The 12,925-nt window shown below is 42.6% G+C and overlaps 1 protein-coding gene across 1 annotated transcript; it reads left to right on the forward strand.

Annotated features, from left to right (window-relative positions):
- The first annotated feature begins 736 nt into the window (after positions 1-736).
- NT5C1B (5'-nucleotidase, cytosolic IB) lies at positions 737-7,969 on the forward strand. The gene is made up of 6 exons (XM_086743862.1): positions 737-1,028; positions 1,112-1,279; positions 4,419-4,548; positions 5,090-5,212; positions 5,896-6,080; positions 7,077-7,969. The coding sequence occupies exons 1-6, from the start codon at positions 900-902 to the stop codon at positions 7,413-7,415; spliced, it is 1,074 nt and encodes a 357-aa protein (XP_086599988.1). The 5' UTR covers positions 737-899; the 3' UTR covers positions 7,416-7,969.
- The last annotated feature ends 4,956 nt before the right edge of the window (positions 7,970-12,925 follow it).

The raw sequence follows: 12,925 nt of genomic DNA on the forward strand, positions 1-12,925 counted from the left end.
TGGGAGACTGGATGGAGGCAGAAAGACTTGGCAATTTGATAAAGATTACACAGTGATCAGGGTCAGAAGCAATGTTTAGAGGCTCCCTTCAAAATATTAAGAGCCTTTGGATGGTGCTTATGTGTGCTGTGACGCACAGATACCACCGAGTCACTGGTTACCCACCATGGCAAAGGCCGTGGGTCTGCTGTGCCAGACCCCATCCTAGCTCAGGAGAAAACCCGCTTCCTTCCTCATTTTCCGTTCTCTCCTCCAGCTCACCAGCCTGGGGAACTTCGCTGCGGTTCAGACAAGCGAGGCTGCAGGGGCAGCCGGGAGCATTTCGGAGAGGTGCTTGTTAGATAAGCAGCCCACAGCCCCGTGTGGGATCCTGGGGTTTAGGACCACCCAAACCAGATGCCAGAATAACAAGTTTATCGCGTGTGCTGCATGCACAACGCCACTGCCCAAATCGCTGGTACTTTCAGCCTTGCTGTGGGGAACAAATGACCCCAGCTGACTGACACCCAACCCGTTCTCATTGCCAGAAACATTGCTGCTCTATTATGTAAGAAATGCCCTGGAAATTTGTTGCAGTTAACGGGAAACCAAGCACCGCGGGGCGCGGCAAGGGCAGGCTGCAGGCCTGCGCCCCGCTGCCCCTCGCAGGGGGCAAGGCCCCGCGGGGCCGGGTGCTGCGGGACCAGCGCCTCTCGGAGACGCCGCCTCGGGCGCGGCCGTGCAGCGGGAGGGCCGGGCCTGGCCAAGCGAAAGGGAAAGCCAGCTCCCGGGTGACTTCCCACTGCCCGGGCGGGGCGAGGCGGGGCGGGGGGGGTGGCCGCCGCCGCCACCACCGTTTCCCGGTTGCCCGCGCCGGCTCCTGCCGCGCCCGCTGCCCGTCCCCCGCCGCGCCAGGCACCATGAGCGGCTCCGACCCGGAGGCGGCCCAGCCTAACGACGCGGCGGCGGCCGGACTGCAGGAGGCCGAGCAGGACTGGGCGGCGGCCAAGGCTTTCTACGACAACCTGGTCACCAAGAGACCCCGGCCGGTGAGTGTGGGTGGGCGGGCGGGCCGGGGGTGGGAGGGGGTGCGGGGGCTGGGGGCCGGCGCTACCCTCCGCTCGCCCCGCAGCCCAAGCCGCAGCACGCCATCACGGTGGCCGTCTCCTCCCGAGCCCTCTTCGACCTGGTGGAGGAGCGGCGGATCTACGAAGAGCAAGGGCTGGAGAAGTACGTGAAGTACCAGCAGGACAACGAGAACGTCACCCTCAAACCCGGACCGGCTTTCTACTTCGTCAAGGTATCTAGGCCGGCGGGGGGGTGGACCTGGTGGGGCGCGGAGGATGCTGCGAGGCCAAATTCGGGAAGAGGAGGAGCCCGAAGCCTCCTTGGGCGGAGATAATCCGGCCTCGGGGAAACGTTTTGGGGATTTGTTTTCCCTGGGGTGAGCTCGGCTCGGCTGGAAGGCCTGGCAGCATCTCTGCATGTCGCTGGCTGGGACGGCCTTTCGGCCTCCTCTTCCCTCTCTTCCCCTCCTCTCCTCTCCCCTTCCCTCTTCTCCCCCCCGCCGGCACTAATGCCAAACGCCTGCGGGAGATCACGTACCGCCGGCATCCCCGGGACCGGAGTTCCACCCCCACATCCCGGTCTGTATCCCCCGCCTCTCTGCCTCACACCTGAGGTGCGGGTGAGGAGCAACCCGCATTTTCTGCTGGATATGGGGCGCACGAGGCGCCTTTCCTTGTAGGACTATTTTCCATAGGGCCCCAAATCATTTTAAGTTTGTTGCAACCACCTCCCCCCTACCCCTCGTCCCCAAACCAAAACATCTTAGTTCCTCATTCCATTTTTATGTCTCACTTGCAATAGGACTACTATGATTAAAGACAGCTTTGACTCAGTATTATTTGAATTACTTAATTCAGAAGTGAACCTTTTTTTTTTTTCTTTTTTTGGTCAGCTTTCATTTTTCCTTGCATTCGTTGTCACCCTTGAAATTGTTCTTGAAGACCAGCAAAAGAATTCGATCCCGTAGTTGGGAGTCAGGGTTTAAGCAGAGGTAATAAATGGAATATCTTGCTTTCATTGCACAAGATAAGAGAAATGGACAAGATAAACAGCCACCAGCACAGAAAGCAAGTGAAATTACAAAAAAAAAAAAAAAAAAAAAGAAAAAAGTTAAAAAAAAAGTATAGTTTTAGGAACACAGGTTTTAGTGGGACTAACTTGAAAAAAAAATCCATCTACAGAGTTCATTTTATGTCCATGAAGAATTGTTTGATAAGCTCCACCATAGCAATTTTACAAATTTATTCAAGTGTAATCAGTAGTCATACTTGCTGACAGCAGAGCTGTGGCAGAACACTTCCTTCTGGTTTCAAAAGTCGATTTTCATTGCTTCAGTTGTAGTCTCAGGAAGTTAAAACATTTTGAGCATTGCTGGTCACTTTTTGGAAATAAGTAGTGGAAAAATTACTTACATCAACACTCATTCTGTTCTAAATGTAACGGCTGTTAATAGCATTAATAGCACAAGCATTGTAAAGGTGTTTTAACATAAAAGCATGGTCAGAAAATAATTCACTTTGTACACCAGGGAGGCTATGCTGACTAGCAAATTTACTGCATCTTTTCCTATTGGTAGTAGCTGCAGGTAGCAGCCCTGCTACCACAGCCAGTTTTCAAGACATCTGCTAGAGTTCAGTGTCAAATTGTCTGAATATATGCAAGATTTGACTCTCTAACTCCTCACACTTTGAAAATCAGACCTGTTAGCTCTGCCAGGCTAAATGCACCTTGACCCTGTTACCTTCTAGTATGCTACTTGCATTTGAATTCTTTTATATTTTTTAAGATATTAATAAATAGCTTAGTCACAGGAACCATTAGGCTAGAGAACAGCAGGTTTGTTTAGTGATACTTTCTATGTGGAGACAAAGAAAGAATAAAGAAGTAATTTTTTTTTAATTATTCCTCTACTGAAATTGTTAAGATACTAACTTAAAAGTATTGTATCTCATGGTTGTAGCACTTAAGAACCTTATCACAGGCCAGGATCTTCCTTGGGCTGCAAAGCGTACAGGCACTGGAGAAAAAAAGGCATCCCCTCCTCCACTCTTCCTTATTCTCTAATAGTTTAGTAAATTGCCAGTATAGCACAGTATTAGCAGTAGAAATGGATTATGACCACATACTAAGATTTTTTCCTAGGCCTTATACCAGGCTCTCTTAGAGTTTTCCTAAGCAGAGCCCCATGTGACATAGCTATGGTTTTTACAGTGAGATTCCCGGAATTTAATTATGAAATCTATGTTTTAATTCTTAACAACCGGCCTGACTTTTAAAAGTTGATTTTAATGAAAATCAACCCATCTTGCATTAATTTGGTGATTCATTGTTGACTTTATTACCATAATCCCAAGGAATTGCATTCAAGGGCCAAGATCCCAAGGTAGAAGTTTGTGTATAAACCTAGAGCAAAAAGCAAATCTTACTCCAAAAGGATAAAATTCTAAATCATGCAAGAGAACAGATGGATATATAGAGAGACAAGCAGATGGAAGGTCAAGAAAGTAAGAGTACCAAGCTGTGGATATAACGTGTTGGCCCATTATCTTAAAAGAGATCTTACATGAATCAGAAGCTGTGTTATTGAGTACTGCAATTAGAAATGTTCAAGGAAATAATGATTGACAGGATATGATTTGGTACTCATAACTTAAGGACAGTCCTCAACACCTAACCACCTGAACTGTCAGTAAATCTTTGCATAAGAATGCAGCCCAAATTCATATCTGTGTATGCAAAACAAGCTGTTGCACATATAAATTCCTTTATACCTTCTCCTTGATTTCACCAGAGCAATTTCCAAGTGCACAAGAAAGTCTCTGCATACTACTGTTCACCAGCAATGTTCCCTTAAAATACACTAAGGAGGATAAGCGGGAAATTTATACATTTCTGAAAAACAGACCTTTCTGTTCCTGCAGAAAAAAAGCTTGGTGTCTCAAATAAAAAAAAAAATTCAAAGGGAAATCAAATAGAACAAACTGAAGTCCATGGTCTTAAGCCAAAGGAAATAATAATAATAATAATAATAATGATAATAATAATAATAATAATAGGGATTGTGATAATGCTCAGCAATGCACTGATTTATTCTGGATGATCATGCTGTCCCAAGGAAAAGGGTTTCCTTGATAAAGTTAAATTCTGAGTTAAATTCTGTAACTCAGCAAAAGAAACTTGCTTCCCTTCAAATGAACCCAGTCAAATGGTTGCTGGGAGCAGCAGAGAAGAAAGGAATAAAACAAGTTCAGCAAGTTAAACTATGAGGTATTTCACATTCTCCTTCAAGACAGTCCTATCATAAAACCACAGTGATTAAGAAACAAGGCACATTCCACTTGTCTATTGACTGCCACAATTTTAACCCGCAGGCGCTGGAGCATGTCAATGCCCGGCTTCTTGAGCTGTACCCTGAGGATGAGGAGCGATTTGATATTGTTCTGATGACTAATAACCATGCCCAAGTGGGAGTGAGACTGATAAACAGCATCAATCACTATGGTAAGTAAAATAAATACTACTTTGTAGAACTACTTGCTGTTACAAGTAGTTCTACAATACATCTAAAATGAATTAGATTTATTTTTCCCGTTCTGGCCTTGGGAAAAGTAGTTTATTTGATACTGACACTCATTTCTTAGAGGATGATATTTATTTTGGGGTGTCAGCATAAGAGTTAAACAGGATTTGGTCCAAAGCTCTAGATTTAATGAGTTAGGTGTGAATCTTAATTTCTGAGAAGTCCTTAACCTTTTAGTTGGTTAGTATTTATGGCCCCTATACATACACCTTCACAGCAGTTATTGTGCTACTTTAGAGGGATTTTTGTTTTTTTTTTTAATTCTCAAGGAGGAAGGGCTGATCAAACACTGTAGTCAGTTTAAGTTGTCTAACTTCTTGAAATTACGGTGAACATATTTTTCTTTTTTAAGTTTACTGTCAGCTGTAGGCTAGTGTACCTTTTCCCATAAGGACCTTCCTGGTCACAGGTTCCTTTTACAGGTTTGTAGAGTCAGACCTTGTTGTACTCTTCTTACTTTAGGCTTAACAATTGAACGTTTCTGTATGACGGGAGGAAAAAGCCCAATTGGTTACCTGACTGCATATCTTACCAACTTGTACCTCTCAGCAGACTCTGAAAAAGTGCAAGAAGCTATAGAAGCAGGTTTGAATTTACTTTCATTATCTTTCTGTTGAGCTTGTTAAAAAATGAATGTATTGTGTGTCTTTCACAGAAAGTAGTGCTGCTTCAGCAAATGCTGAAAGTCACAGCTTTGTATGGTGCAAGCTTATAACTTATTTTTACTTAATCAAGTAAAATTAGGTTATTTCTCTGTATTGTTCCTCTCTGACCCTTCAGCCTGCTGATAATGACACCTTAATCAGCTTCTATCTTTGTCACACCTTTCTGTCTTCTCCCATGCTACGAGAAATGAACTCCCATACACACCTACTAACCTACATTCAACTTCTGTTTGAATAGAGTAATCTCTTTCATATGACTTACAAAAAAAACTTCTATGTTTTGTAAAGAGTTAAAAAGTAGCTAATAGTTTGGTTCAGTGGTCTCCTTGGAATTTCCTACTTTGTCTCATTTGCAGCATACCTTGGGGACCATTTTTGTATATTCTTATAGGGAAGTGGAAGGAAGCATGTCTAAGAAGTTATGTCAATGGCACAGCTTCCATACATGTGTTACAGAACAGCCATAACAAATCGGCTTTAGAGGTCATTTCTGCTCACCGCATATAGAGGTCACCACAAATAAGTTGTTGGAATCGAACTGCTGACAGTTTAATGAATGACTTTGCAGGACATGCAAACTGAGGTTCTCTGATCCATTTTCAGGCATCGCATCAGCTACGATGTTCGCTTCCAACAAAGATGTCGCTTACTCGGATACCCAGTTGAGGGTGGCATTTGATGGAGATGCGGTTCTCTTTTCCGATGAATCAGAACAGATTGTCAAAGAGCAAGGATTAGATAGATTTTTTGAACATGAACAGCTGAATGAAAATAAGCCTCTTGCACAGGTTTGTACTTCCTGAATCAATGAGTTTTCAGAACATCTGTTAATTTTCATTGCTGCTGTGTTTCTGTACTTTCCCCAGTGTGTATGTATTCTTCTTTGTGGAAGCTGATTGCCCTATTTATTTCCTTTTCCAAGGACTATCTTTAAAATGAATATTTGGCATAAAAGAGCCGACCACTACAGGCCTTTCACCAGATCTCCCACTTCACTGAGAAAAGACCATGACTTACAGTTGTATTTCAGTTGTATCATTAGAAAAAGGAAAGGCTACTACTAATTTCCTTGATTATTTTTTAAATCAGATTGTGTAGGTAATGTTAATTTCAAACACTGGGATATTCTGGTTATTGAAACAGGGTAATATCTTGCTTATTACCAAGCAGCACTATGCAATTTCTTTAAAAAACACAAATATTTTAATATTAGCTTAAACTGAAAGACCAATTCTGCTATTGTTAAGAATGGTATGAATTCAGAATAAAAGCTTGATTTATGAAAGTACTGTTGAGTGCAATATATTGCAATTTGACCCAAACTATCATTTGCTTCTTTTAATTGGAGTATAATTCTAATATTGTCGTTAATCTGGAAGGAGTTCAGTGATGTCTATGTAATTAGGTCTCTTACTGTTTTTTGCACAGAAAAAAAAAATGCATCTCATGGTTCATAGTAAAAAGAGTTAAGTGTTTTTAAAGAACATTTAATTGAAGTTGAAGACAATAGTTGTAACTTTGTATTTTAAGAGATCTTGTAAGCCTTAGTAAGAATCAGTTTCCTGCTGATCATACCATGTAGGATTATGATTTTAACTTTTTCCAATTTGCGAATTCCTAGTAAGGGTACAGATACATTTGGACACATTGCACAGAGAATTTCCTGAGTAGCATAGCATTAGGGAAGGAATCCTGCATGTAATTGGCAATCTGGAATAAAGCAAAAGAATGATTTGGGGATCTGTGGACAAATACTAAATATGCTTCTGGTATTTCGTACCCAGGGTCCTTTGAAAGGTTTTCTGGAAGACCTAGGGAAACTCCAGAAGAAGTTCTATGCAAAAAACGAACGATTAAATTGTCCCATAAGGACCTTCCTGGTCACAGCCCGAAGTGCGGCGAGCTCTGGAGCCAGGGTACTGAAGACTCTTCGTAGCTGGGGTCTGGAGATTGATGAAGCACTTTTCCTAGCAGGAGCTCCTAAAGGACCAATCCTGGTGAAAATCCGCCCTCACATTTTCTTTGATGACCAGATGTTTCACATCGAAGGAGCACAGAAATTAGGCACCATAGCTGCGCACGTTCCCTATGGCGTTGCTCAGAAATACCACAAATCTGCCTGACTGGATGGCACCATGAATGAAAAGGTTTTTAACTTAGCCAGCCTCTAATATACCAACCTCTACATTTGTACATTGTAAACACTATATTTAAAGATAGAACTTCTGGCTAGAACAGCCTTTAAAGGAAATATTTTTAATATAGGTAAGTTTTTAATAGAGTTATTTTAATAGCATTCTTAAGCAGTTTAGGTTTTTTACCCATCTGAATCTAACACTGTGTTTTTGATACTAGGAAAATATTTGTACTGTTTTTATAGCTTGAGACATATTTTGAGAGACAGAACAGTTATATTTTCTCTAATAAACTGATGACGGGTTATTTATAACAGAAATCATGCTGCAATGCTAGTCCTTGATGGTTATTTTACCAAAAGCACAGTTTACATATAAGTGTTTACCTGTTGGTGGTTTGCTTGTTAAATATGTGTTCAGTAGGTTTGTTATCACAAGGTTTCAGCTTCCAGTGAAATGTTAGCTTATTTTATCTTATGTTTACAGGAACCTTTTATTTTTCTATATTGTTTTCCTATTCTAATAAAGCTGGCTTTACAGAACATTGTCATTTTTCTGAGTACAAGTTTAGCATAATTTCCTATGGAGAGCTTGTGTAATCAGTGTCTCTTGCCTCCTTTAAATATTTAGAACCAGAAGTGACCCCTTTCAGCCAAATTTGAGAGGGAGCTAGAAGTCTCAAAAACACTTGTTACAGCAGTTTTCGTAGAGCTGGGCAGAAGTCAAGAGATGCTGTGAGTATCTTGACTGGGACAAAGATGGAAGCTTTAGAATATACCTTTGTAACAGCAGAGAACCTACCCTGAACAGTGCTGTTGATGGAACTCCTTGTTTCTTGACTGGATTCACTGAGCATTTACAGCTGTTCTGGGATCTGCGTGAACTCTGTTTGGCAACCTCACATGAGTTTTCAGGGGACAGATGCCCACTGCAACATGAATTAATGTAAATTTACACTGTAGGTCTACTCTACCTCTTTTATGCTAAGTTCCTGTCTCAGTGTCATCCATGTATCTGAGCGCCTTCCAAATGACACACCTAACATCTGTCAGGTGGTGTTTGTTCTCTTTCCTTAATGGAACAAGTGTCCTGTTTTATTTTTATTGTTGCTATCTATTTATACCAGAAGAGACAAAAAGCAAAGGAATGTGCTTTGCAGTGGGAGTAGAAGTTAGTGAAGGCTTGTGATGATCTGTGGTTCCTGGGAGAATTCACTCCAGAATCTCATGTTAGCCTCTGAGAAAGTTCTGTCTAGATGAACTGTCCTGTTATGGCAGAAAGCTTAATTCCATTAATTGTGGTTTCCCTCTCAGAAACATAGGCAGACTTTTAAATGTTCTGGGTCCAAGCCACAAAGTTCTTTGAAAACAAAGGCAAAAGCCTTGATCCTGCATGAAACTTGAATAGAGATCATTAGAAAGGTTTTTGTGTGTTCACACCAGCATATGTTGTTGATGGGATGCACTGCAGAGTTCTGGTGTACTTGGAATTTTGTAAGTGCTAAAGGCTTTGTGCCCAAAATGTATCACATTTCCCAGCCCAGCCAGGAGGTGAGGAAGACATGGATAACGGAGGCCTGGTCATTGTCTGCCCGGATGGGATAGAGTTACCTCGCCAAATGGAGATTATAAAAAATGTTATTAGCAGATGTTTTTATGTGAGAGTTCAGAATCAGCAAGGAATCAAAAAATATTCCTTGGCTGTGGAATATAAATTGCGTGTGTACCTTCACCACAAAAGCATAGCTGCAAATTTCAGGAAGATCAGTCCTGCCTTGTTGAAGCAGAACATGGATCAGCCATTTTTCATCCATGTGCTCTTAGAGATATAGATGTTAGGCGGAGAAAACATAAAGGATATATGCTGTGCAAAGGTTGCTGGCACTTGACTTTCATTGAACATAGCAATCAGCTATGGGACCCTTGATCCCTGTGAGACTCCAAAGATGAGTGTCTCATGCCTGACAGGGTAAGCATGTAAATCTGTGAATAAATGAGAAACTGGATCATCTGGTCTGTTATGTTTACCTTCATTTCCAATCAACCATCCACCTACAGCAAAAATGAAACCTATTGTCAAGGATATAGTTAGGAGCTTCTAGTTCTTACATCTTTTTTTCTTCTGAACACACAGTGACAGAGGACTACCTCTTGCAGTGTCATTCCCAACAGCAGTACGAAGGCATATGTGAAGAGAAATAAGTAGTTCACATACTAAATTTACATGGTAGAATTCTTAGTCATAGGATTCAAATCAACATTAAAGTCCAAAATACAATGTTAAGGTCCACAATCACTTCTCCCAAGTCAGTTGAATACAATGCCCTTAGATGTCTGTTCAGATTATACACTGCCTCTTAACTGTGAGGCAACTGTCCCAGGTTCGACGGCTGCTTCTCTGCATATCCATCTGGCAGCATGTTGAGTGAGTGGAGCCTCATTCGTTTCTACAAGTGCCCTTCCAGACTAATCTGGATGTTTGGGGAGACTCGGGCTTGCCAAGTAGTCTCTGCACGTTGTAATTATTGTGTTTTGCTCCAAGGCATAGATTGGCTAGCAGACCAAAATAATCACTTTCAAGAAAATCCTCTGAAATGGCATGGGAGCTGAGGCAAAGGGGTTTCTATTTTTGTAGACATAGACCAGAAATGTCTCTTTATAGCATTCCAGTCCACAAAACAAAACAAACAGACAAACAAGCAATCCCCTTGCTTCTCATGCTCATGAGGATACTGTGAACTTATGCCCTAACACCTTATAACCCTAAGCCAGTCACAGTTAAACGGATAACATCTTTCAATAGCGAGCATAGAGGAGAGTCCTGTGATTCTGGACTCTCCTGTCTGTCAGGCTTTTATAACACTGAAAGACAGACTCATGAAAAAGAAACTGTCATCCCAGCCAAAACCTGGAAGAGGATTAATCATAATACAGACTGAATTCTGTGCTGAAACAGAGCCTTGTCAGGCAAAGCCAGTCCTTGCTCCCTTAGTTTCCAGGTTTGTGCACCACATCACAGGAAAGAGTCCAGGTAAGCAAATGGGAATGTCTCCTACTGCTACCAATCTCCATGGACAAAAATACTGGAAATAAGATCATTAAGGTGACTTTTTTTTTTTTTTTTTTAACAAGGGAACATATCCTCAAAGTGCATTGGATACTTCTCACCAACTACGAATACCTGATAAACCCGTGTTCCTCAGTTCCTTTGCACCTCCAAGACATCCTTTCAATTTCCAGGGTAGCATGTCACACAGAGTGAAACAACCATCTGGAGGAAACAAAATAGTTCATATGAATATTTGGAGACGGTCATCATTGTCTGTGTTCCAACATGTGTCCTCCTGTGTTCCTGGGCTGTGATCTCTTCTAAGAACTCAGAAATCAGAGGGCTCCTACATTTTGAGGAGAATCCTCAGGTATCCTCCCTTGGGCTCCTCTGCCAAATCCTGTAATCTGCACTGGCACGCAATATTGCTAAACAGAACACACCCATCTCCTTGATTGCAGCAGTTGAGTAGAGAAAGCAGTGAAGCAAGTCAATGTCTGAGGCAAAAAAAAATAACTCAGTTACTCTGCTCAGTAGTATCTGGGACCAACAACATCTGAATGCATGTCATCCCTGACCAGATGAGCAGCTCCTAATAACTATCACCCACGAGCTCCTGTGCACAATGCTCCTTGCACTGAAGGCTGCATTGACCACAGATGGACCCAGGCAGGATCTCTGAGGAAGCACGCTCTCCAGCACATTCACAGTCTTCTGAGGTAGTAGGTGCATCACAGATGACTGCCAGAGTCCCCGCTGCCAGATGCTGAATAGCAGATTCTTTACATGATGAATATGTTCTTCTAACAGGGCATTTCCTGGTTCTGTTATTTTGGCATTTTGTTGGCATCCACTGTCCCTTTCTCATGGTCCTTGGCTGCAAAGTCCTTAGCAGAAGTGGGCATGGCTCCATCACCTCCCAAAGATGTGATTTACTCTGAGCAGAGTATATGGAAGAACACCTCAAACTGGTTATGGCTCTTACATCAGGTTAAGGATGCCAAAGGCCATCTCTGACATAAGCAGATGCAATGGTGTGGCCTGGTTAAAATACCCTTTGCTGTAGCCATGAATCTCACAATGGGGTGAAGAGCCAAGAATGAAGAGAAAGAGTTTTCTGTGGTGAAAACAAAGACAGAAGAGCTCTCTCAGTGAATCCAAAGTGTTTAGGTGTGGTACCTACACAGCCTGTTAAACTGCCCAAGAAGTGTGACAGACAGTCAGAGGAGAGATGGTAAGGATACATCCAGAAAAATCAGATACATCTCTTTGGCTGTAAGATGAGCTGAAGCCAGCCTCAGAACAGACTGTAGAGATGTGAACAGACTGGGAGTAGCATCAAGATGTGACAGTTAAATGGTGGTTACTATTGCCAATTATTCTCTCGTCCAGACCAACCACAAGAAACCTGATGAAAAGTCCATGGGTTTCCTCTTGGGTTTCTTACTCATTTCCCCAAACGTGCTAGGTCTTGACTCAAGACAGACATGCTGATTATCAACCAAGCTTGTTTCTGGTCTCCCCAACAGACTGTTATCTCCCTGGACTCTACTCACCTGCATGCTGGCCCCTAGTCTTGATCTTTAACTTCTCTTAATCCATGTTGTTCTATCTTCATTGTTCGTATCTTATTCCTAAATCTGCACTCAGCCCTATTACTGTCCTTGTTTCCTCAAACACTTTTTTTTAAAACTTACATTGCTCTTGATAAAAATTCAGTTACCTTTTAAATTATCTCTCTGTACATTTCTACTAGCAGCTTTCCCAGATCTATGATGAAAAGAATTTTGAGTGAGGAACCTCAGTGGCCTCTCCTGACTCCTTGGAAGGGTTCACATTGCCTTGGGTGGGTTTGTCAAGGTCTGGGATTAGTAAAGGTGTCATCTGGACGGGCAAGATGAAGATAATGGCTGAAAACAGGTTTTGGGCTAAGGATTCACCAGTAAGTTGGCAGGTCTGAGGGGTTCAAGGGTTTGAGTGCCAACAACTGGAGAGGTCCAACCTGGGTGCCAGCTACCAGACAAACCAGGTATTTGAGGGACCCACATTATGTGCATGTGTGAACCACTAGCACACTTCAAGCTGGACAACCCAGTACACAGAAAGAGACCGGTATCTGGGAAAATCCAACATCAGAGCTGGTTCCTGGGTCTCTGGGTACAAATATTGGATAGACTTTGGGTCCATGCTTGTATTTAAGAGATCAGTGAATGTGAATGTGCTTATAAGGTAAGTGAGTGGATGTACACACATATTCTGCAAGCAGTTTCCCTTCTACCAGACTGGGATGGGACAGACCCCCTCAGTCCTGAACTCTGCTAAATTTGGTTGCCTCAAACAGGCTACCTCTAAGCTAATACAACTCAGCTGAAGTTGGTCCTAGAAGCGAGCATTCAGCAGGTCTGACTGCCAGCTCTCTGGTACGTTTAGACTTCAGAGTAGGTATCAGA

Source organism: Chlamydotis macqueenii, chromosome 3 (genome assembly GCF_036417535.1).
Source record: "Chlamydotis macqueenii isolate bChlMac1 chromosome 3, bChlMac1.mat, whole genome shotgun sequence".
Lineage (NCBI taxonomy): Eukaryota > Metazoa > Chordata > Aves > Otidiformes > Otididae > Chlamydotis > Chlamydotis macqueenii.

Excerpts from the sequence above, each read along its gene's own strand:
- NT5C1B (XM_086743862.1), top strand. The coding sequence starts at position 900 with ATGAGCGGCTCCGACCCGGAGGCGGCCCAGCCTAACGACGCGGCGGCG. Across the intron at positions 1,280-4,418 it reads CGGCTTTCTACTTCGTCAAG|GCGCTGGAGCATGTCAATGC; the intron begins GTATCTAGGCCG and ends TTTAACCCGCAG. Across the intron at positions 6,081-7,076 it reads AAAATAAGCCTCTTGCACAG|GGTCCTTTGAAAGGTTTTCT; the intron begins GTTTGTACTTCC and ends TTTCGTACCCAG.